The sequence below is a fragment of the Gobius niger genome (assembly GCF_951799975.1).
Source record: "Gobius niger genome assembly, chromosome: 21".
Taxonomy (NCBI): Eukaryota; Metazoa; Chordata; class Actinopteri; order Gobiiformes; family Gobiidae; genus Gobius; species Gobius niger.
In genome coordinates, this window is record NC_136872.1 from 10596791 (window position 1) to 10622405 (window position 25615).

At 43.0% G+C, this 25615-nt stretch overlaps 1 protein-coding gene across 1 annotated transcript; it reads left to right on the top strand.

The window, feature by feature from the left end:
- Positions 1-12525: 12525 nt before the first annotated feature.
- Positions 12526-14155, top strand: LOC306980611 (serine/threonine-protein kinase pim-3-like; the record flags this gene model as incomplete). Its single annotated transcript, XM_079580037.1, has 7 exons — positions 12526-12757; positions 12837-12937; positions 13023-13070; positions 13146-13364; positions 13530-13707; positions 13777-13956; positions 14061-14155. The coding sequence occupies exons 2-7, from the start codon at positions 12875-12877 to the stop codon at positions 14153-14155; spliced, it is 783 nt and encodes a 260-aa protein (XP_079436163.1). The 5' UTR covers positions 12526-12757; positions 12837-12874.
- Positions 14156-25615: the final 11460 nt, after the last annotated feature.

Consider the following 25615-nt stretch of genomic DNA (forward strand, 5'->3'; position numbering starts at 1 on the left):
TTTAGTGAGAGGGAGAGTAGGTTGGCTGGGCGGGTGGTCCATCTGGCACTGTGGGATGCCCTTGTCATTGAAGGGGAGGGGGGGGGGGGGGACGCAGCATGGACGAACACAAGGAGCGGGCGACAGATGTCAGAAACAATGGGGGAAAGAAAAAAAAGTGAACAAAACAACAACAAGAGAGGAACACGCAGCTGGCACCCGAAGGTGGCTTCTCCTTGACACGCACTCGCTCGCCGTGATGAGGAAGTGACAGACGCCGCTGCCACAGGTCGCTTTCATGGGATGTCATAACATTTGAAAAGCCTATAGTTTAAAATGAGGTGCCTGGCAGGTCAGAAGCGACTGGTAAGAGTCTGCTTTTTAAGGGGGAAAAATATAGCTAGCGCAATATGATTTCGTGACGACACATCTGCAGGAAGCAAGAAGAGCCACAACTGGAACAAAGTTTATAAGCTCATTACTTTTTAGAGCTTTTTACCACGTGATCCCCTACAGTGGGAGGAAAAAGTATGTGAACGCCTTGGAATTTCTCACATTTCTGCCTAAATCGGTCATTAAGGCGAGACACGGCAGGTGAAAGTATTGATTTTTCACGCAGTGGTCGAAGTGGAGATTTGTATCTATTTTCCTCCCTTTACATCTTAGTTTTCATGTCAGATATAAAAATGACAAAACTCACCCCGCATGATGTTTAGGCACTAATGTGTGCCTATAAATGGAGATAGTTTGGCGCTGTTGCTTCACTTTCAAGGAGTGGCCGTCCAGTAAAGATGACTCCAAGGGTAAAGCGCAGAATACTCGATGAGGTAAAAAAGAACCCTAGAGGGTCAGGAACACACAATGTCATGTATGGAAGAAAAATCAGAACAGCACACCAACATCCAAACCTTATTTCCACTCTGAAGTATGGTGCATCATGGTGTTGGGGCTGTTTTGTTGCCTCTGGGTCTGGACAACGTGCTATCATCAATAGAAAAATGAATTCACAGGTTTATCAAGATATTTTGCAGAAAAGCCTGAGACACTCACAGGACAGCGTGGAAGTAATAAGTGAACCTTTGCACTGTATTAAATAGCTGGCTGACCCTTCTTTGGCAGCAATAACAGTGTTTTTTGTCGTTGCAGATTAGACGCTCAGGATGAATCTTGGACCATTCCTCTTTACAAAACGTTTGCAGTTCAGTGAGATTCCTGGGTTCACTTACTTATTCCTTCCTGTCCTGTGAATGTTTACATGTTATGGCCAATAAAAAATATGATGACATGTAATTGTTTCGGTGGCATTAGTATAAGCAGACACTGTTTGCTCATTCTTGGTGATTTTAATAAAGATCAGACCACATTTGATGACCAGTTTAGGCAGAAATGCGAGAAATTCCAAAGCGTTCACATACATTTTCCACCCTCTGTAAATAAAGACATATTTGCAGTTGAGCCATAAGCACATGTTTCATGCATGTAATCTTTGAAACTTCCCGGTGACTATTCGGTGTGTCCCGGTGCCTCCAGTTCCCGCCGGGCTGACCACAACAAACCCCCAGCAAAGGCAACAATGCGATAGACGTAAAAGAAAGCGCGAGCGAGAGAGAGAGAGAGGGGGATGTGTGCGTTTCACGGTTTGTGCGAAGAGGACTTTTCCGCTGCCTCAGCTCCTCAGTGGTTTCTGTCTGTCGCCGAGGGGCCCCCAAGCCCTGGCCCCCGAATCATCTGCCGAGCGCTGTCCACTCAGCACTTCCCCTCGCCGCGGGTAAATTAGTCCCAGCAATATGCCACACGCGGCTCACACACACGCCTTCCCCCGGCACACTGTTGTTTCTGCCCTTGAGGAAGTAAGAGGTGTGTGTGCCGACTGCGCTGATACAAGTGCGGAGCTGGTACAGGAGACCAGGAGTTTAGACCCACTCTCAACAGCGTTTAACATGGTCAGTTACTCAGATGGTTACATTCAAAGGACAGGAAATGGTTAAAGAGGGGGTATTATGCTTTTTTCAATCACACAGCACCAGTCTATATCCCACTACAATGACCAAACCTTCTGTTGGTCTGTAAATGCAGTAAATTAGAATAACTGCCTTGTATAAACTTGCTCTCTCAAAATGGCTGTAACGAATGTCTTGAAATAGGCCTCTGTCTCTTTAAGAACCTCTGACCCTTTCAGACACGCCCCCTCCACACGCTGTCTGTGGCATCAGTGGGGAGGGGGTTCTGCTGAGGAGCAGTGGTTGGTTACTCGGCTGGTGACGAAAGCTCGGAGGCGTCTCCAGGAGGTGGGGGCGTTCCTAGGAGGACTCAGGCAAACCTATCCCTAAAATGGCCGCCATCAGAGTTTTTACAGATTACTCAAAAATAGGTGAACACTTCAGGCATGTTTTTAATGAGGGCATGACATAATAACATGATGTAAAGCTTGAAAAAGTCGATTTTGCATAATACACCTCTTTAAATGATCTGAAATTAAACTTTGGAATCATCATACAAATAAACACACCGCATACATATATTTCTTTTTAACTTACTTTTACAATCAAATACTGGTTTAACTGAAAGCAATTGAAATGTTGATGTATTCGCAAGATATTGTACATGATGTAAAACTTGTTCATGTTTACTTTTTTGTGTGTGTTCTCAAGACGATTATCCAATCAGGAAGCAGAATAGTGCAGCATTCACGCAGTCCTCGGGGTCATCGGAAATTGCACATGAATGCTCACTCAACTGGGGAACTCCGGTCAAAACGACTTTCCCGACTTCCGCACCTCTTCGTTAAACTCAGCTACGCATCAATGCAAGCATAAAGAAACGTATGCGATGTTAAATCAAACCGACAAACTAATGTTTAGCTTTTGGTACGACAAGAAACCAACTAAAACGAGCACCCCAGTCCACATGAAAGCACCATTAGCTTCACATGTTGTGTTGCCAGATCCTTTATTTATCCAACATGGAGACATACAGCCATTCTCTCAAACTTCTGTAACTAGATGTAAGAGTTATGGACACTAAACCATACAATATAATGAGATGTAATGTTCTAAATAAACACTAGCGGAAAATCTCAACAGTGACAATTAAGCCTGTCAACAAGTACTATTTATGTAACAGCAGAAGTCACTATGGCAACAAACACAGTTAAGTTGGACAAACAATAAAGAATAGTGCTGTCAACCGCTAATAAAAAAAAATAAAAAATGTATTACAACTCTATTCCTCACGATTAGTGGCGGTAATTTTTTCTAAGAATTATATCCATTACAGTGTTAATTTTGACAACATATTTTAATTTAGTTTTAGTCTTAGTCTTTTGGCGCAAATGTAATTCGATTTTAGTCTAGTTTTAGTCAACAAAATATCTTCAATTTTAGTCTAGTTTTAGTCGACTAAACTTGCAAGTAAATTTAGTCGACTAAACTTGCAAGTAAGTTTAGTCGACTACATTTAAGACGAATTTAGTCGACTTTGCATTGATGATATTGATTATAATCATATTTAATCTTGTTCCTCTGCTTCATGGAGCTGCTCCACATGAACAAAGCTCAGAGCTGATCCTTTGGCAGAGAATCTACAAGATCTGAGGCTCTTTCAGGCGGTAGATAGAAGTTTGGATGATTTTAGTCTCTCCCTTTCATTTTTATTTCGTCTTATTTTAGTCGACTAAAATATCTGGACATTTTAGTCATAGTTTTAGTCTCATGAAAAACTTTTAATTTAGTTTTAGTCCAATTTTAGTCGTCAAAAATAGCACTTTGACTAAAATTAAGACCAAACATTTTAGTCGACGAAATTAACACTGATCCATTATTAATACTTTATTAACATAAAACACTCACAATTTAAAGCAGTACTAAGTAATGTGTTTACCTTAATAAATCCTTTCCGTAGTCCCTGTGGGGGTAATACAAGTGTTTATGGGATGATTGGAGGGTCTTTCATCTCCCCCTGGTGTCTCTGGCCAGGAAACCATGTTTGCAACTTGACTGCCACCGGTCCGGAGAAAGCAATACACACTAATGTAATCACGAAGAAGAAGCTAACATGCTAACGGGCAAAGCTAACTGCGGGCTAACGTCACTTTAAACAGTATTTACAGCCAAGTTTGAGTGAAAAAAAATATTTCCATTGTATAATTGGATGCACAGTAACCCTCTCTCCCTTCGCCTTTCCTGTCAGCGTAGTATTTGCTCTCCAAGACAATTAATAAGTTAAAAAATCGTAACTTGCTACTACACCTGCAGTTGCGCTTATGGCCTCTAGGGGGAAGAGTTACTTAGTACTGCTTTAAAGCTTTTGCTCACATATCATAATTCTATAGGAAAAGATAAGTTTGTCTTTCCGGTAATGAGTGTGTTTGGTCAAAACATATGATGTGAATAATTGCGATTAATTCATGATTCACGCTTATTTGTTTTAGATTATACAGTAGTGAGTTCAAGCTTTAACTTTGACAGCCCAATTCCACACAATTCCATTACCGTACTTCTATAAAACATGGAGAGCGTTCTGCATCTACTCACCGCAGAATGCCTGTCCATGAAACCGGTACCCCCCTGAATCACAAGTATAAATCTGAATGCTTGGTATAAACTAGGTCAAATACGCCGTTTTGATATCTTGTGATCTCGCTCTCCCCGGGTGGCTCGATCCTTATCCAACATTAATGTATCCACTTGTGACACGAGATGGGCTGTTCAAGGTTTGTGTCGAGTGCCTTATAGGAACCATTGTAAAGGCAAGGATTCAAAGTAAGCCCGAGTGCTCGCCGTAATGGTACAGATCCACACAGCGGGGGGTGGAATTAATGAAGCTGCCCCTTAAGTGCGCGGGGGGGGGGGCGGCTCTTCCTATACACACACAGATGCCCGCGGCTCTGGCTGGGAAACACCCCGGCCTTTTCTTGCCATGTCCTCGCCAGGAACGGACTCGGCTCGGCGGGCTGTGATCGGTGACCCCTGGTGGTGGAGACAGCACAACCCACCCACCCCCCACCACCCCTTCCCCCCCGCTTGTGAACCCCCCCCTCCATGTGTCCGATAGGGCTCTGGGCTGCCTTACAGGTGACTCTTTTCACCCCTGTCAGAGACCACATCAGCCGGGGTCCGTGCTCACAGCTGGAGCGCCGAGCTAATGGGGATCCACTGGAATGTACAGATGGAGGAGTACAGCAGCAGCAGCAGAAGAAGAAGAAAAAGAAGAAAAAAAAAACAAAGTAAGAACTGGTGCACATGTTTCAAATCACAGCCGATCGTGCGCTGATGATTAAGATTAACGATGTTTTGACGCTGGGTTTAAAGTGTGCATTTGTGATGCTAGACTTTTGAGAATTGGCGCGATGCAGAGTGGATGCATTTCAATCTACAACTGGTTATTATGTGCAATTGAATACACTATTATTCGTATAGTTATTCAACAATGTCATAATGAGAAATTAATTACTCAAACAAAGTGTAAAATGGAGTAATATGTACAAACAGAACATGAATTTTCAGCTCCTGCCACACGATGTGGATGGGTCAGTCCAGTCCTCTGTTGCTGTGGGGGTGCTTTGTGTCGATAATTGCTGCTGTGCCTTTTATTTTATATAAGCAAATTAGTCAAGAGTAACATTACTTTAAAAGCGGTACAGTAGCTAGAAGGTCCCGGGTTTGAGTCCCACCTGGACATTTACTTCTGCTATTCAACTTAAAATGTGAAACTAATAAATGATATAGACTCACTACATGCAAAGTGACATGTCAAGCCTTTGTTATAATGTTGATGATTGTGGCTTACAGTCCATTTTTAATATTTGGTGTTCATGAGCTATGGACACCAAATATTAAAAATAATAATCCAAATTATAACAAATAAAGGTTTGACATGTCACTTTGCATGTAATGAGTCTATCATTTATTAGTTTTACAGTTTAAGTTGACCATACTTATATGATGAGTACCATTATTGTAGGTGTCAAAATGAAGATTTCCCCCTTTATTTACCCAAGTAATAGTACAGATACTTAAGAAGAAGTACTGTATGGGAAAACTACTTGCAAAAACACAGGTACTTCAAAAATCTACTTCATCTACATCTACTTCACTAAAGGTAACTGAGTACTGCCCACATCTGCTAATTAGTATCTATAATTGTTGCCCAGCATTGATACTACTAAAGCTCTTCTTTGATATTTCAATACTATGGTGTATCGATCTGTTCATCCTAATGTGCGGGAAATAATAAACCTGGCACTTTTGATGGGATTTTTGCGACATTCATCGATCTCAAGAATAAAATTTGACCTACTTATGTGTGCACTTGCGTTTGAGTCCGTCTATATTTTGTCACCGCAGAAGGACGGTGAATCCACAAAAACACATTCATCCTGCAAAACAACTTTTATCATCTTTCACCGAACCCGTTCTAAGCTGGGTTAGTGCTAGATTGTATGCTCCGGAGGGACGGTCTGCTGTGAGTTTGTTTAGATCTATGAGTTGGTTTGTCTAAAAATACAAATAATCCTAATCCTTAAAGTTAACCCCTTAACTCCCACCTGAACCGATCACATTTTCTCCAGTTTGGCTTTACCCCAGTCCAAAAGCTTCTGGAAAAAAGCTGTGAAAATAGCAATAAAACAATGATGGAAATGTGACAAAAAAGTGACGAAAAATGTATGAAAAAGTGGCAAAAATGTCACAAGAAATTGACAAAAAATTGACGAAAAAATTACAAAAATGCGACAAAAAAGTGACAAAAATGTGACAAAAAAATTACAAAAAAATGATGAAAAATTGATTAAAAAAATTGTCCAAAATGTGACAAAAATTGGATTAAAAATGGACGAAAAAATTATGAAAAAATGACAAAAATGTGATAAAAAATGACAAAAATATTACAAAAATGCGACAAAAATGTGACAAAAAAATTATTAAAAATTGACGAAAAAATGACAAAAATGTGATAAAAAATTACCAAAAAGTTACAAAAATTAGTTGAATACCCAACAAAAAAATGTTGGAAAAAAAATCTGATGACGTGAGGAAAAAGATCCTCTCGGTTCAGGCGGGAGTTAAGAGGATAACCATTTCCCTGGCCCTAACCTTAATTTGTGTCATGATATCTCACGTTTTCACAGCAGACTGTCCCTCTGGAGCATACCATCTAGCACTAACCGTCTAAGCTGTGGTGTGTTCATCATGGATTTGCTAGCATGCCGTTAACGTAAACGCCCCTATCTCTCACATCAAATCACGCTCAAAAGGATGCTGTTTCTAGTCTAAATGATGCACATGTCCACTTTGATCCCCTGCCTGGAGTCAGATTGTTGATCACTGTGAACAAAGACGAAACAAACCCGACACTAATATCCAAACGAACCATCGATCACCGGCGCTGTCTTCATATCCGTGTCGTCTGCCTAAAGCCACAACCTCCATCTCCCTGATCAATGTCTCCCAGGTATTGACAGAACCTAAACGTATGTTCATACATGGCGAAAGATAATATGATCAATCTGCGGTTTTTGCATCTCCATTCCCTTCCAGTTAGATGCCTCGATAAGCGAAAGGCAGGAGCGATTGATTTCGAGGGGGGGGGGGCTCCGAGATTTACCGGCGATTGCGGAGGCAGCAATATAGTCCATGTTTTAAGACACGGATGTAAAACTGATATACGCCCCGGCCGAGTGGGACTTGAGGAATTGGAATGCGGCCCCGAGACCCGGAATCCGAATGAATCCATCTCGGCTTACGGCATTAAAACGGGAGAGAGGAGTGCTGAGCGTTTCGAGGGTCGTGATGTAGATATATCGCCCCGGGATCAATCGCTCTGACTCACCGACCTCCGCCTAAATCAGACAAAAGGAGCAACGGGTGACATGGTGATTCTCTATTGACGGTCAGCGCCGGGGCCGAGGAGTCGCGCCACGTGTTCGAGATCAAAAGGACACTCGGCTTCAAGGGAGATGAGGCGACAGTGGAGAGCTCCAGGGATATTTCTTAACCTCTTACTTGCCTCTCATGCTCTCCAGTTCAGCTTTGCCCAAATCTAAAAGCTTCTCGACGGATGGTGAATCCACAAAAACACATTCATCATGCAAAACGACTTTTATCATCTGTCACCGGACCCGTTCTGAGCTGGGGTGTGTTCATCATGGATTTGCTAGCATGCCGTTTAACGTAAGGTGCCGCAAATTGGAAATCCTGACCGCCCCAATCTCTCACATCAAGTCACATCAAGTCACAGATCATCTTGGAGGCGCTCAAAAGGATGATATAGTCTACATACATGCAGAGCAACAGTGTAATGCCTCATTTGAAAGCTAAGACCTACAAAAGTGATCGTAACTTTGTTGTCACATTTATGTCAAGTTTTTGAAGCGTTTTTTTTTTTGCCGCATTTTCATCTCGTTTTGTCAGGTTTTCATCGTTTTTGTCCCATTTAGGTGGCTTTTTGTTGGGTTTTCGTGTCACTTTATTGCCATGGGAAACATCACAATAAAGTCTTTCACTGTGTATTGTCATGTTTTTGTCAGTTTTTCATTGCATTTTTCTCATGTTTTTACCACGTTTTGTCACTTTCTTGGTTGCGTTTTTTGTCACATTTTTGGCACGTTTTCAAGCTCGTTTCCGACACTCTTTTGGTGCTTTTTTTCAAGAAGCTTTTAGATTTGGGTAAAGCCGAACTGAAGAAAATTTGCTCGGTTCAGGCAGTTGTTTAGAGGTTTATATAGAATTACTGTATAAAAGTGGCCTCTGAGCTAAATGCTAAATCATACTCAGTTACATTTCTGTTTTCTTAATTGTTTATGTAGGCTTGGAAACACATCCGATAGCCAATAAACATCTTATTTATGTGGTTTCATGTTAATGAGGAAACCACATAGATTACATGTTGAAACTGACATGCCATACTGTAATATTCTTTTCAATGGGGAGAGAACGCTCAATTCAAAATGATCAGATAGTGAACTGCATTTCTGTCATTTCTATGGCATGCCATTAGTAAAAAAGTGACGCGCAATTCTCACTGCTGCCTGCAGAGGGAGCTCAACTTTGCAACCGATATGGTTTGTTAAGTGGTGACGTCAGAGCTCTACTTCCGGGTCCTCAGATGTGCGAGAAACTACAAAAGAATCTTTAATACCACAATAAATATTCCTGAAACTCAACAGAGAGCTACTGAACATACTTATTTATTAGGCCCATTAGCCAAAAATGCTGTACCTACTGCTATAAAAGGAATATTTACCAAAATCGCTACATCTGGGTTAGCGGAGATAAATGCTAACGGCGCAGCAGCTACGCTAACCCCGGCAGTAGTGACTTTAGTAAATAATACTTTTGAAGCAGTAGGTGCGGCATTTTTTGCTAATGAGTCTGAGAAATAAGTAGGTTCAGTAACTCTCCATTCAGTTTCAGAAATATTGATTTAAAAAAAAAAAAAAAATTCTCGCATATTTGCCGATCTGCTAGTCCCTGGAAGCGGAAGTCGTGATGTCACACTTAACAAACGTGTATCATCTTTTCCATTCTGGCTCATGTGCTACGGTGCCGCAAAATCTGAAACGTATAATCCACAAATGCATCATGTATCTGTACTGTTTTGCCCGTGGAGAAATGCACATAAATCTGCACATAGAGAAACCGTGGGAGAGAGTCCTGCAGCGAGGTAGTCTGAAAATGGCCTGTTATTATATACATTTGGGCCAAATTTAGTGGAGAGCAGGAAGGGAAGATAGAAATAGAAAGATAGAAAGATGCAATCAATAAAACTGTGAGCGAAAGCATCAGAATGAAAGAAAAAACAGGCTTTCTGATCCATTGCTGCTTCTTCTTTAGGAGGCCATTGTTGTGTTCAGTTTGACATGGCTAATACTGCACATGTAGGTTTCTGTATATTGACGTTTTCAGCTGACTTTGAAGAAATCCACCGTAATGCAATTTTTATTGGTTGACGTTTTCTTTCCGACTCAGATGATACATTTTTCTTGGCCGTTTTAGGAATTTATCAATCTCAATCAAATCCTACACAAAGTCAGGAGGTGGTGAACATGATACACCAATTTTAACTCGACACTAAACAGCGCTGGGAAACAGTTTTTAACAGCATGGATTGCATTGCCACATCGAATATCATCCTCATTAGTGATTGAAAAAGGAGGTAAGGCTGCAGCGTTAATGTTTATGGACAGACTTGATTTAATGATGCGCTGCATTGACAGGCTTATCCACGCCAGGCCCGAGGGCGCAGAGGCCCAGCCCGAACCAGAGACACTACAACCTGGAGAGCGGGCTGTAGACATTTGAACAAAAGACCGCTCGCTGCTGCGCAAACTTGGGACTCACCTGGGTCTGTGCCAGGCCATGCTCCATGTTCTGGCTGCAGGTTTGAGCGCTGAGTCTGTGGACCGATTCCCTGACGCGAGTAACCCGGGAGTCATACAGATCCTTCGACAGCACCACAGCTTCCTTCAGTCTGGACGGGTTCGTTAGTTTCCGGTCGTCTGTCAGCTTTCCGCGCACCCGTTTCCTCCCGGAGAGACGAGGCCACGTTCTGCCCCCGGCTCCGAGTTCACGGAGCTGACACCTGCTTTTCACTGGTCCAGGTCTTCTTCTTTTTAACACACACTATTTTTCTTAATGTGATTTAATTTTAAACCCTTATATAGGCTCTTTAGGCCTACAGCTTAATAAACTCTTTTCATTGGATCTTTTTTCACCCACTCTTTTATTCAACAGGCTAAATGTGATCTTGGCTTTAAAGGCACACCGCGTAGAATTTTAGTTTTTAAATAAAATTGAAATACTAGCATTTATTTTATGATAGATCATTTCATCATTGGAAAAATACCTAATAAATGTACAAACAAACATGTGTGTTTGCTGTGAGCGACTCAGCTCTCCTAAGACATGACTGTAACTTTACCAGGAGTGGGTACGTCTCCAGCTCGTCTCCATGGAGATGTGACTAAAATCAGTAGAATTTGAGATTAAAATAGGTTAGGTCCTCATCCAAATCCATCCTTTGATTATTCCCTGCAGTAATAGTATTTTTCTGTGTCGAGCTGGTCAAAAGGTGCATATTTTGCACTAATGGCGACAGTATAGTCCAAAATGTTAAGCAGTGTCTCTTTGAGGTTAATGTGGGTTACTGACAGATTCTTAATTCTTCCTCCTGCGCAAAAATATCACATTTGTTGTGTTAAAAGCAACTGTTTATAATTTCCTGGTTGGAGAAATGTTCTTTTTTGCCGTGTTTCAGGCGCTCTTGCGGCAAGATCTGAGCGGAAAGCACAGGTTATGTCACAAATACACCACACATGCACCATTTTTGTACGCAATGTTGATAAATGAGGGCCATTGTATAGTGTTGGTGGGCCATGGTTGGGCCATATTACCTCAAATGGTATTATACTTTATGCAAAATCACAGTTAGCTATTTCTGGGTTGCAGGTGACATCACAGCGTTCTAAAGGCCTATACTATAATATAGAGGAAAAATTATTTTGTCTTTGAGGACATTTTTGGGCTTGTACAGAGAGATCATGGACCCAGTGACTGATATTAATGATAATTTTTTCTAATCCGTACATTTTCTTTTTAGCTACGACTTGTGAAAGTGTAATGCTGTTAATAGGAAATACTGACTCCTGCACTCACTCCATGCACTTCCGTGTTTATTTTCAAATTTAAATCAAAATCTAAATGACAGCGACTGTCGCCGGGACAACGTTCTACATAGTTTACCAAGGTAACCAATCTTTCCTTAACTACACTCACAGAGTTAACCGAGCGACAGATTTACCTGTGTTTCAGCACTTTTTCGAGTTTTTTGACCACTTTTGTCACATTTTGGAACAATGGCACAGAAGATGATCTACACCGTGGATGAACTCACCGTGGTCTTGCGAGGTAAGTGTCAGACGAAAGGTTTTCTTAATGGTTTTAGACCGAGTTGATCCTGGACTGGTCAAATCGGACAAGAAACAGATCTTGGCACTTTTAAACCAGCAATTACTTAAATAGATGTTATTTTCTGGTAAATATAGGTGTTATTTTCTGGTAAATACAGTTGTACATTTGTAGGAGTCATCGTTTAGTCATAGATTTTCAGAGAAGTAGCAGGTTTTGTAACATCTTAACCCCCGCTTTAACCGAGCACATTTTCTCCACTTCAGCTTTGCCCAAAACTAAAAGTTTACATCATATAGGCCAAAGTGACGCCTCATTTGAAAGCTAAGACCTATAAAACTGATCGTAACCTTTTTCTTGCGGTGTCACTGCCTTTTTTGGTCACATTTTTGTCGTGTTTTCGTCACTTTTTCATCTCATTTTTGTCAGTATCTCGCTTTTCCGGTGCGTTTTTGACGCTCTTCTGACACTTTTTGCTTTAGATCTGGGTAAAGCCAAACTGTTGGAAATGTGCTCGGTTCATGTGGGGGTTAAGAGGTTAAGATCACATGGAGTCATAAGTGTGAACTAAATAACGGTTTAGTTGTTGCTTGTCATATTGTTTTCTCTATTACATCAACCTAATGTGTAACATTGTGTTGTTTTAGACCCGGAGCCTCGTGTCCGGGACAGCACAAGCCCTCTAAACGAACTGCCTGGTCCCAGTTCGAAGAAGAGAAAGGCTTCTGACACTGAACCAGGGTTGGACTGTCCGGCTAAACGCTCCCGTTCGGACAAACCGCCGCCCAAATCCTCCACCAAAACCCAGAGAGGAGCCGAGCGCAGGCGCAGAGAGCGGAAGAAGAGGCCCAAACCAAGCCTGCTGACAGCAGGAGGTATGTATCGGTAGAAATATTACATAACGTTATATATTTACTGTGAATTTACTAACACTTTTGTTCTGGCCTTTTCCAGATCCTGCAGACTTCAGGAGGAAGTACGATGAGCAGGAGATGTTGGGAGAAGGTGGATACGGCTGTGTCTACGCTGGAGTTCGGAGGGCGGATCTTCTGCCTGTAAGTCTTTCTTACATTTCTAAACTATTTACATTTCATAGTTGTTTGTTCTGGAGTATTAAGTTGTCTGTGTTCTCATTTCCAGGTGGCTATCAAGCATATCCACAGAGCCAACGTGGAGTTCGTCCTTGTGGTAAGTGTCTTGAACACTGAATCATATAATCATTGTAACATTTGACTGACATCTCATCTTTCTCATCCTCTTTAGACCAAGGGAACCCAGCTGCATAGCATCCCAAAGGAGGTGTTCCTCATGCACCTCGCCGGATCTGGGCCACACTCCGAGGGCCGTAATGCCTCGGTGTCCATCTTGGACTGGTTCAGCGTGGACCACGAGGTCATCTTAGTCATGGAGAGACCCACACCGGCAGAGGACCTCTTTGGCTACTGCATGGAGCATGCACCTCTCCCGGAAGGCCTCGCCAAGGTACAATCAAATATCATGATCATAGTCACAGAAAGGACTAGTTTTGGTGGTATACAGCAATAATGAGCATGTAGTTACTAACTTACTAGTATTGTTAGCAATAGTGGTGTACATTTGTCCATTTCACTTTTACTTAACTCAGATATTTGTCTTTGTGTCTTACAGGAGATCACGCGGCAGTTGGCTGCGGCCCTGAACCATCTCCATGAGAGACGGGTCTTCCATCGGGACATCAAGATGGACAACCTCTTGTTACAGGACACTCCATCCGGGCCCCGCGTGCGACTCATCGACTTCGGATGTGGCTGCCGCGTCCAGTCTGAGCCGTACAGCGAGTTCTCAGGTAAGTACGATTTAGAGTAATAACAGCTTCAAGGATTTGTGTCTAAAACATTGTTTCTAAACATTGCAGGGACAGTAGACTTTGCCCCCCCGGAGTTTGTACTGACAAAAAGGTACAACGCTGGCCCCACCTCCGTGTGGCAAACCGGGGCATTGCTCTATGAGCTACTGCGCTCTGACGAGGAGGGGGAGTTCACTACTGAGGCCTGGAGGAACGGAGACTTGGCATGTCCCAGCGGCCTGTCCCAAGGTAAAGTATCAGCAGAACAAGATGGAGTAAAAATAGATACTGCAGTTTACAGTGTGTTTGTAAACTACACACTGATTCTTAACTGTTCTTTTGTTTTTTTACAGAGTGCCAGGACTTCTTGGAGGCGTGTCTTCGAGTGGAGCCGACTCAGAGATTAGGTTTGGACCAACTGAACCACCACGCCTGGCTGAGGCCATGAAGACTCCCTCTCCTCTCCCCCTCCCCCTCCCTCTCCCTCCCGTCCCTCTCTCTCCCGTCCATCTCCCTCTCTCTCTCTTTTTTTGGCGGCACGGTGGCGCAGCGGTTAGCGCTCACGCCTCACAGCAAGAAGGTCCCGGGTTCAATTCCCACCTGAACGGGGCCTTTCTGTGTGGAGTTTGCATGTTCTCCCCGTGTCTGCGTAGGTTTCCTCCGGGTACTCCGGTTTCCCCTACCACTAAAAACATGTACAATAGATTCCCCTCTGGGGCCAGGACTCCCCTGAAAAAGAGATTCTTAATCTCAGTGGGACTATCCTGGTTAAACAAAGGTCAATAAATATTATTTTTTTAACAAGGTTAAATATTCAACTCAAACAAAAGGGGTGAATCACCACAACTGGACTTACTTTTAAAAAGAGCAGACAGTTTCGCCGTCCATCCAGACAGCTTCCTCAGAGCTGCTGTCCATGGTGACCACACCCACCAGATATAGATGTGGTGGTTATGGATGGTGAATACCCAGTGATGGCGGATGACGTCACTGACAGAGGGCATCCTCCAGATGGCTCTGTCCCAGGTGTTGGACAGCTGGAACCTAAGTCCCCCTCGTCTGTTGATGGCCGGGCGCATGGCTCTCTCATGTATGGCTTCCTTGACCCCTCTCTCAAACCACCGCTGCTCCTTGTCCAACAGACAAGGAGCAGCGGTGGTTTGAGCGGTGGTCATCAACAGACGAGGGGGACAGGTTCCAGCTGTCCAACACCCGGGACAGAGCCATTCATGTCTGGGGCCTCCGCCAATGACGTCATCTACCGTCACTGGGTATTCACCATCCGCGCCCACAACGTCTATATCTGGTGGGTGTGGTCACCACAGACAACAGCTCTGAGGAAGCTGTCTGGATGGACGGCGAAACTGTCTGCTCTTTTTAAAAGTAAGTCCAGTTGTGTTGATTCACCCCTTTTGTTTGAGTTGATTAACTACCTGGATGACTGAGAATCTGCATTGTTTTAAGGTTAAATATTGTTTTGGGTTAAGTAAGTAAGTATGTAAGTAAATAACTGCTTTATTTGTGCTTTATTTGTGTTCAGGTGTTAGTCCTAAGCCGCACCAAGAGAGAGGGAGGCCACTGCTTATTCTCACGTCGCCGGTAATGTTTGTCCTTTTAATAAACACCTACTGTTTGAACTTCTTTTAGTGTGGACCTCATTCAGTCTAAATGAAATGTAGTCATATTTGATTTAAAGATTTGTTTATTGGTTTATTTGGCCAGGACAGTGCATGTTAACACACATGGGAGATCTCTGTGTCGAGTATTTACCACCTGGCAACTTTATTATTATTTTTATGTAATACATTCTGCACTCACTCCAAAATCGTTGATACTTGTCGTGTTGTTTTCCGACATAATCTTCTTCATCCGGTCACTGATTTGCCACCGTTGCTTTCCAACCTTTGATAGAGAAGGATTATAACAGTCATGAAGTCGTCTTTCATCCAGGCCAAAGCCACAGTTTTTAAATAGTTGTTAACTTCCTCCTTATTGTTCTTAAATGTACAGTACGTATTACTGAGATCACCTGAACATTCTGAATGACTTGATGGCACGGACATATTCACTGAAAAAAAAAAAAAAAAAAACACTCCAACAACACATCTCCTCTCAGATCCGGCCTTCATTCCACTTTATTCCAACTCCCCGAACACACGGTTAGGGCATAAATATTAGAATCCAAAGGGCATTCAGAGGAACTTGTAAGTGCGGTGAGAACATGCACAGTTGGCTCTCGGTTGCAGTAGTCAGGGGAATGTAATTCTTTCACATTTGTATGCAGACTGCGTAAGGGCAGCGCCGGCTTGTAAGAATATACTGAACAGATTATATCACAGCTTTTGAGGATTTCTGTTTCTCTCCCTCTCTCCTCCTTTTTTTTTTTTTTTCTTTTTCACAAAGTCTCCGTCTAACCTTATTTTACCTTCTTGGAAAAACACTTTGGCTGCTTTTTTTTTCTTCTTCTACAAAGTCTGAAGCGTTCATTCCAGAGAGCACCGCACCTGACCAGGCCCGTAGCATTTACGAAGAGGCTTTAGCATATCAAATAGCTTTCTTGTTAGCATAGTCTCTTGTCTTATAGGAGGAAGCCCGGTCTCCACATATCGACACAGAGTTATTAAAGTGTAGGGTATGAGGGTTTATTAATCAATTAATTTGTTTATTAATTAATTAATAAGTTGTAGATTAGCCTTAAAATTTAACGGGGCACCAGTTCGAAAAGCGAACAAAATAAAAGTAAGAATAGGAAGCTAAACTACAGATTTATCTGAAGGAAGTGAGGTCTTGGACGTACACATGGACCCTTAGTCTGAATAATAAACACAGACATTACCAAAGCAAACTGTGGTTTATGGAGGTTTAATGATCAAAATCAATTAACAGACGGCATTAAATATTAAAGTGCAAACAGAGTAACCTAGAAGGCTAACAGGATGAATAATCAGATAAAATGTTCTAAAATTGTATCTGAAAGTCAATAAGGTGGTTTTCTGAGAAGTTATGTGAGTCTTATTGAGCTAGGTCTATGAGCTTACGACCGTGAGAGAAAGGCTTTCCACTCCAACTGTGGTCAGGCGGTCCAAAGTCCTGGTGTCCGACGGCCTGTGGTCGTGGTATGGTCTCTCGCATGGCGATTCTCAAGCTGATGCAGGCGAGGCGGGGGGTCTCTCTCCAGCTCCTCGGGGCCTTGGGGTTTGGATTGACCAGCTAGACTCAAATTGGTTTCGCTGAAAGCTCAGCGATCAAAAATGTTGTTGTCTTGTAGGAAAAATGCAAATGTTCTTAAAAGAAGTAACAGATAGTTACAAATCACGTCAAACGACGGGCTCAAACTTAAAGTTCTTGTGGTCCATCTGAGACAAAGGAGAGGTCAGAGTTCAGCGGGGGATGTCATCCTGCCGTCTCTCCTTCTCCAACCCTCTCAGAAGCGCGTTTTTTAAAGAAGAGCAAGGGAAGTTTCTGGCTATTTCTCCTTCCTTTATACCAAGGGGGCGGCCCCTTTTTCTCCGTGGATTCGACCAATCGATTCAGTCCGTAACTCGATATGACGATCCCAAGTGGGAATGTCTTTGGGAGAGAATTCAAGAAATACACTTCTATTGCGATAAACACATTAACAACTTCACAACTTTCCAAACAACATTTCGACAGTATGTTTGTACATTGCGTCTTTGTTGACCTGGGGAAGAATTCATCATTAGAACAGATTGGTTGAGTTCATTCTCACTGTCCATGAATTGAAGAATTGGCTTATTACTCAAATCGGATGTTTGAGATTCAGTCTTTAGTCCAATTCGAAGGTCAATAGAGAGTTCTCATTTCTGGCTGTGAGGGTTAGGATAGATCGTCACAGTCTTTTTCTCCTGAACTGTATTCGATCTTATCAGCCATTCACAAGACAGGAAGTGACGACATCCCAAAAGTCATAAAATGGCCTAGGAGTTTTGGAGTGGGGGTTGAGCTGCTCTCTGGAATGCGTTAACAATGGTGAAAGGCAATAGGCGAACCTTCACACGCTACAAAAGTCATGTGCTGAATGCCTGAAGAAAACCCCACAGGAACCGCAGACAGACCTGGGATCAGCCTGTCCTCGATTCCAACAACCAACCCTTTCCCTGTTAAATAATCCCTTCTGGGTCCGCGTTCTCCTAGTGAGCGGCGATTTGCATGCTGATTTATGCGAGATGCCCTACCTGATGCGACCCTCTCAAAGCTAGTGTTGGCTACTTTTTGTGTCTAGAAAGTTTCCCATGAAGAAGAAGAAAGAAAAAAACAAACACCAAACAAACAACGGAATGCAAATACGTCTGAACGTCGAGTGCGAGTAACCAGTCACAACAAAGGCAGTCGGTTTCCGCCAAAGCCGTTATTTCCATGAGCTTTTTCATGCAGCGCGCGAGCCGCCACTGCCAAGAGAATAGGAGGCTTTTTCCTCTGTCCCATTTTCATTGTGCAATTCCCTCATCCGCTAGTGGCCATTTTGCGCCGTAATCCTGTCACTTTGGCAGCTCTGTTTGAGGCTGATATTTTAATTTAGCCCTGGCGCGGCTTTATGGGACCGGGGCAGCCCACCGCACGGAGCCCTCCAGGTGAATTACGGGCCGGCAGCGCTTTAATTCTCAAGTATTATTATGTGTAGGGCTCAGAATCTCAGAAATCACTGCAATAACGGCATTTTGAATAGCGACTGGGATGCTACTATTGCACATGTAAACCAACTGAGCGTGTTGGTAGATAGACCTTAACAGTTTATATTTAAAGCAGCACTAAGCAACTTGTTTACCTTAATAAATCCTTTTCGTAGTCCCTCTGGGGGTAATACAAGTGTTAATGGGATGATTTGGGGGGTCTTTCATCTCCCCCTGGTGCCTCTGGCCAGAAAACTACGCTTGCAACTTTCCTGACTCCGGGTCGGAGCCACCAATACACACTAATGGAATCCATAAGAAGAGGCTAGCAGGCTAACGGGTAAAGCTAACTGCGGGCTAGCGCCACTTAAGCAGTATTTACAGCCATTTGATTGGAACAAAATAATCTCCTTTGTGTAATTGGATGTACAGTACCCCTCTCTCCAATTATGAGGGGGAAAAAAATGCAACATGCAGTGACGCTTATGGCCTGTAGGGGCATACTTAGATGCTTTATTTTACTGGCATTTCATGACCATATATTGCACACATTATTTAACACATTACAAGAGGCAGTATTGACCTCAAGCAACTTAAAAATAGAAATGAGTCATTTATTTCCTACCAGAATGCGTCAGACCTGCATCGAAGTAAACGTCACTATAGTTGTCAGTCACCCAAACAGAGTCAAGGCTGAAAGAAACAGCAACAAAAAACTACTATTGATAGCCAGTTGCCATGAATGTAAAACATGAAGAAAACATATGATGGGGCAGCCTTCCCCAAAGTCCAGGACATCACGGCCCCCTTACAGATCCAAAATTCTCTCAGGGCCCACCAGTAATAACATATTTACTCTAATACTCTCTTCTGAGGAACTAAAATGACATAAAAAGGCAATGTAATGTACTTGTTTTGTAGACAAGCTTTGAGGCCTCAGGTCTACAATTAGATATTCAAAAATCCCTCAAAAATTGAAAATAAAAACTTCAAAATATTGTTCATAAGTCCAAGAAAAGTTTGAAGTCTGCGGCTGCTGCTGATGTGGAGACATTGTTGCCAAAATGTGAGGGAAAAAAAACACATTTTGAGAAAATGATCCTTGATTTTACAATTTTCCAAATGAATCAATGGAGGAACATTGAATCAGTGCAACAATATTGTGAAGATTAGTTTTTTTGTTTTTGTTTCCAGATGAACGTTTATATGTTAAGAGACCAATTTGGCCCAAAACCTGAACATTGAAAACACTGACTTTTGCCTGTAGTTGTTCCCTTAAAAGATGCCGTTTCCTCCCACAGCATCATATTCATGTTGGTACTTCATTCTGCTTGGCATTGGCATGTGTAACGTAAAAACAATACAGACATATCATACGCAACTGACACACGATCCAATGTCCCAGTCCCAAACCCTAACACTGTGAAAGCAACAGGAAACCAACCTCTCCGTGTGTTTGCTGCTTACGTCTATCACACTCATACCATATAAAGCATCATTTTCTCTAAACATTTCATCACTTTTGCTGCCGACATTTTGCCCGTACAAGCCGCCGCCAGCCCGCGCCACCAGCCCGCGCCACCAGCCCGAAAAGGTGCCACCCTGATAATTGGTCATGTGGGAGCGGGGCCGAGCCGGCTCTGGCAGTGCCGCTCGGTGCGTGGCTCAACAGGGCTCTGATGGAGACTGCGCCATCTGCCCCTCTCTCCTCCACTCCGAGCTCGACCGAGGCCATTAGCACCTCTAATCTGTGTGTTTTAGTGGCGACTCGGCACTCTAAATGAATCACTTTTGCTGATTACATGGCAGATTCAAGACTTTATTTTTTTTCTGTTTTTTTGAGAATAAAAAAACGAAAGCGCTTGATTTATGTCTTGGTAATTAATTCCTCCTCTGGTTTCCGCATGTTGTTGCTGGTTTCCTTTTTTTTTTTTGTGTTGAATTATGCTTTCACCAGGCTACCATATGGACCCCTAAATGTGCTTCCTGTCAGCGCACAACTCTTACACACTTTACTAGCGCTTTGCTTTCTTAATCATGATCGCCATTATCATTATCGTTGATGTAGCATTTTGTTTTGGTCGTTAGACTCGGGGCCCTTGCATGATTAAAAATAAAATATATGGCACGGTGCAGTCTGGGCGTCTGTTGTGCCTGCCGAAGCAGCACTTCTGGCCCCATTGTTATTGCTCCCATCAAACCTTTACAAATGTATATTTCACACAGTTTGCCTCCACCGCAAAAGAGCACCGGCGCGACGGCTTTATTATCCAGTTGCAGCGGCCACGTTTGGTTCTAGGTTGTTGTTTTTTTCCTTCCTGTTGTCAACAATTCCCCACTCAAGAAAACCTTAGTAAAAGTTTTCTCTCATAACACTAAGACAAAAAGCAACTGTTATGTATACACCCCGGTTGGGAAGCTTTTAAGTGCTTCATTTGTCTGTGCACTACACAATTACAGTCTGGCAAAACACTTTGCCATGTTTGGGCGAGAATGGTGCTGTGATAGTGTAAAGTGTTTTACACTGAAACAACTAAATGCGGCCAAAACGTTGCAAAATAGCAATTAGAACGTGACAAGAACGTGATGAAAACGCAACTAAGGCTTGAAAACAAAAACAAGGAAGATGCTTTGATAAGTTTTGTAGGCCTTAGCTTTCAAATGAGCCGTTACCCTGGCCTATAGGCTGCAAGGTCTCAGGGCAAGAAGCTTTTAGATTTGGGTATTGCTGAGCTGGAAAGAATGTGCTCGGATACGTGGGGTTTAAGAGGTTAAAGGCGCATTATGCAACTTTTTACATGGAAAAAAAGTTTATATTTGTGTTTATTTGACCTTGTAGTGACAAAGCAGCTGTGTGAGAGGTCAGCAACTTTTTTTTCCACATAAAAAGTTGCAGAACGCACCTTTAACCTCTTAAACCCCCACTGTAACCAAAAATATTTTCTCCAGCTCAGCGTTACCCAAATCTAAAAACTTCTTGACCCGAGACTGTACAGCCTATAGGCCAGGATAACTCTTTGAAACTTTTTGTTATCATGTCTTAGTTGCTTTTTGCTGCATTTTTATCGCATCTTTGTTGCGTTCTCGTCATGCCGCATTCAGTTTTTTTAGAAGCCCCAAAAATGTGACGAAAAACCCAACAAAAATGTGACAAACGCTAAAAACGTGACAAAAACGTGAAAAGACCTGATGAAAATGCAACAAAATAAATGTGGTGAAAACACAACAAAACCTGGACAAAAAACGTAACAAAAAACGTGGCAAAAAAACAGACAAAAACGTGACAGAAATGCAACAAAAATCGTGACCAGAACGTGACAAAAACTCGCCAAAAAACGTGACGAAAAATGTGTCAAAAAACGTGACGAAAAATGTGTCAAAAATCCAACAAAAAACGTGACCAGAACGTGACAAAAACTTGCCCAAAAAACGTGAGAAAAACGAGACGAAAAACGTGACAAAAATGCAACAAAAATCGTGACCAGAACGTGACAAAAACTCAACAAAAAATGTGAGAAAAACGTGACGAAAAACGTGACAAAAATGCAACAAAAATCGTGACCAGAACGTGACAAAAACTCAACAAAAAAATTGAGAAAAACGTGACTAAAAATGTGTCAAAAATCCAACAAAAATCGTGACCAGAACGTGACAAAAACTCAACAAAAAACATGACAAAAAACGCAACATTCCTATTGTCTGTGCTCAGAAACCTTACCGTGAACTCCGCTCACAATCCTGGCCCGCCTCTACAGGGAGCACCATCTCCAAACGTTGCCGTATTTATTAGATGGACTGAAGTGAACCGGCCCGCTGCATCACCCCCCTGGTCAAGAAACCCTGTGAAAGACATGTTGCTTGATTGAAAGGAAGGGTAAGCAAATCAAGTCCATGTTAAACTGCCGGAATGCGTAAATGCCTTCGGGTCTGGTGAAATATTCATCAGCTTGCATCATTCACAAACCCACAGATCACTGCTCACATTAAGGAACATTTATGCAACATCCCCGTAATCAATCCAAGGCTTTTTCGGAGTCTTTTACACTCGATAGTCGGGGGGTGAAAACACAAACGTAAAAAGGGCATCGCGGTAAGATTTGAAATAGAATTGTTTGGAACATGTCACGTAGAGAGTTTGTAGAGTTAACCGACTGTGGAAAGACTTTCTCATTAGTTTGTATAGTCAACAGGAACAGTATGAAAACGGTGTTTGCCTGGATCCCTCTGAAGTGTGCGGCGGTCCCGGCTAAGCACCGGCACTCGTGGCTCTCCTCTCAATCTCGTATTCCAAGTGGGCCGCCTGACACCGTGTCACCACTCCACCTGCCGCGCTCCTCTCGTGTCACCTTTAGGGGGGGAGGGTGGGGGAAGCGTTGAGCGGGTGCCAAGCGTGTCCATCAGCCAAAAACCACGTTCCTATAGGGCCAGGGAACAACTCCGCGCTGCCAACTTTTCACGACTGCCAAGACAGTTTTGCATCCTATTTCTTGATTTTTCTTTTCTCCACTGCTCTCACCTTCCTCCCATCCTCCTCACCACCTGTCCCCGCACCCGCTGACAAATGTCTCCGCGAAGAGTCTCACTTTTGTCCCCGGAGACGAGAGACCGTGTTCGTGCGAGAGTTTGGGGGGCTCCCGAAAGATGGCAGAAGCCTTGTGGGGTCGATGAAGAAACCCCCCCCCCCGCACCCCGAAGTGTCGCGGTTTCCGAAGTTGGTCGTCCATCTGGCGAGTGTCTCTGCACGTCTGCGAGACCCAACCCACGCAAAGACCTCGTCGCCGCGGAGCTCAAGTTCAACCGGAGTCCAAAGCAAACGAGCGCATCTCGCTTTGGACAGATGGATGTCCGAAAGTAAAAATAGGTCGGGAGTTATTACGTGACATGGCAGGGAGAGAATCTGGGAAATGAATGGGCGCGCGAGAGAATTTATTTGAGAAGTGACAGACCGGCTTAGTCACCATCCACGATTCACACGATCTTGGAGCTCATGTCGAAATGGATTTGGTTAATGTAGATGCGGCCGTTTCCGTGTCCAAGTGTGACCCAAGTCATCATCTCGAAATAAAAGACTATTGAATGTGGTTAGCAAGTGCGCATGACTCATCTGTGTGTCTCAAGGCACGAGGTAAACAAATCGACCATTAAGCCGAGGCACAGGCGGGTAAAAACATGAATGTTTCACGCGTCGGTCAATGTTGAGGCTTTTAGTTTTATTCCTTAACATCTTAGTCTTAAATGATAAATGGTGTCAACTTCTGTAGCGTTTTTCTACCTCCATGAGGCGCTTTACAGCAAGGAACCAGTCACCCATTCACACTCTCATTCATACACCAATGCACGCAGACACTGGAGGCGAGGTGGGTGAAGAGTCTTGCCCAAGTCTGTGTATGCTCTCAGTCATACAGGAGTTGTCCATCTTCAATGAAGGGTCTTGAGGCATCTTCTGTAGTTGAAGTTTCCAACGTTTCGCCTCTCATCCAAAAGGCTTTGTCAAAGGACAAGGATACAATGACAGAGGAGCTGGGATTCCAACCCCCAACCTTCAGAAATATGGCAATTTCCTTTCTGGGAGATGGTCGCAGTTAAAAAAAAAAAGTCAGATACACATGCACATGCGCAGACATTCCAAAACTTTAGGACCTGTGTTATCAAAATTAGATTTCTTCACATTAGTAGCACCTACAGCCTCCAACTATGTGGCCATACCGCCTTTGCGATGCCCAATCCCGTCAGACCTTGGAAGCTAAACAGGGAAGGGCCTGGCAGGACTTGGATGGGAGACCGTTTGGTAACACCAGGAAGCCTAGCGAATGTAGTGTGTGAGTGAGTGGTTGGTGGCGGTCGGAGGGGCCGATGGCGCAGACTGGTTGCCTCGCTTCCGTCAGTCTACCCCAGGGCAGCTGTGGCTACAATAGTAGCTTACCGCCACCGAGTATGGAGTGAACGAATAGTGCAGTGTAAAGCGTCTTTGAGTGTCCAGAAAAGCGCTATATAAAACCAATGCATTATTATTATTATTATGTAGCCTTGCACTTAAAGGAACAGGCCACCGTTTTTCCATACTGAGATATGTTCTTACCTGAGCTTAGACGAGTTTATACGTATCTGTCCGGTCTTTGTGCGTGCCCTCAGTCACGCAAAATGACTAAAGATGTTGTTAGCATTTGGCCTCTCCCAGTGTATTCCTATGGCTCCAAATGGGGGTGAAGTTGGAAGCGACCACGCTCTTCCACGGGCACAAAGACCAGACAGGTTCGTATCAACATATTGAAGATTTTTTTTCAGAAGGAGCCTGAAATACAGAATTTTAAAACCCCAAAATGCAAGGCAAAATTATAATTATCACAGATTGTAGTAGCTTATATAAAAACAAAACGAGATCCCAAAACCGAGCTATATAACAAAACAACCGTTATGTCTTATCAACAAAATAAAACCATCAAATCGATATCTCTAAGAGTATATATTTTTCCCCCCTGTTCACTGGCAGAGTCTCTCCCTCATCAGACAAATTTATATATTCCAATATCCCATCTATTCAAAGCAACATCTATTGTTCATTTCACGAGGTCCACAATGAAAGCGAAGATGCAAACGCACGCTTCACTGGAGGGATTTGCAAAGCCGGATCTGTCAATTTCGATTAGTGCTACAAGACTGCAGACTCCGAGAAGCGGGAAATCTCAGGGGACCCTTGTTTCTTTATAACCATTTAGAAAATATGCCGTGACGTATTCCTCTAATTATTATGACCACAAGCGTGTGTTCATTCTATATACGAGAGGAATCACCGTGTCAGTTGTGTTGGAATATTATCTGAAAATGATCCTCCCGAGGCTTACAAATGTCGCCTTTCTTCTGTTTTTATTTCTGTTTTAATAACCTTGAAGTACTTCTTTGGAGCCGGGATCCAATTATATGGGAAATATGTTGTGGCCACAAAAAAACTTGGAGGAAAGATAGAAAGAACCGAAATGCCCTCGGAAGCTCTGTGTGCCTGAGAGTGTAGCCATTGATGCTGATGAATGGAAACGCGAATGACTGAGAGCTCGGAGACAGAATAAATAATAACAAATACAGAGTGAGGAGATTTATTGATAAGTTCAGAGGCAGAGGAATGTATTTAGGGAGTGATTTGGAAGGATGACTCAGCCATTCTTAAACCAATAAGGACATTAGTATAAATGACTGTGTGAGGAGAGGCATTGCTTCCTGTCCCATGCATGGAAATAGTTTCCGTCTTTTGACCCGACTTCCAATGCCAGGGGAGGTAGATA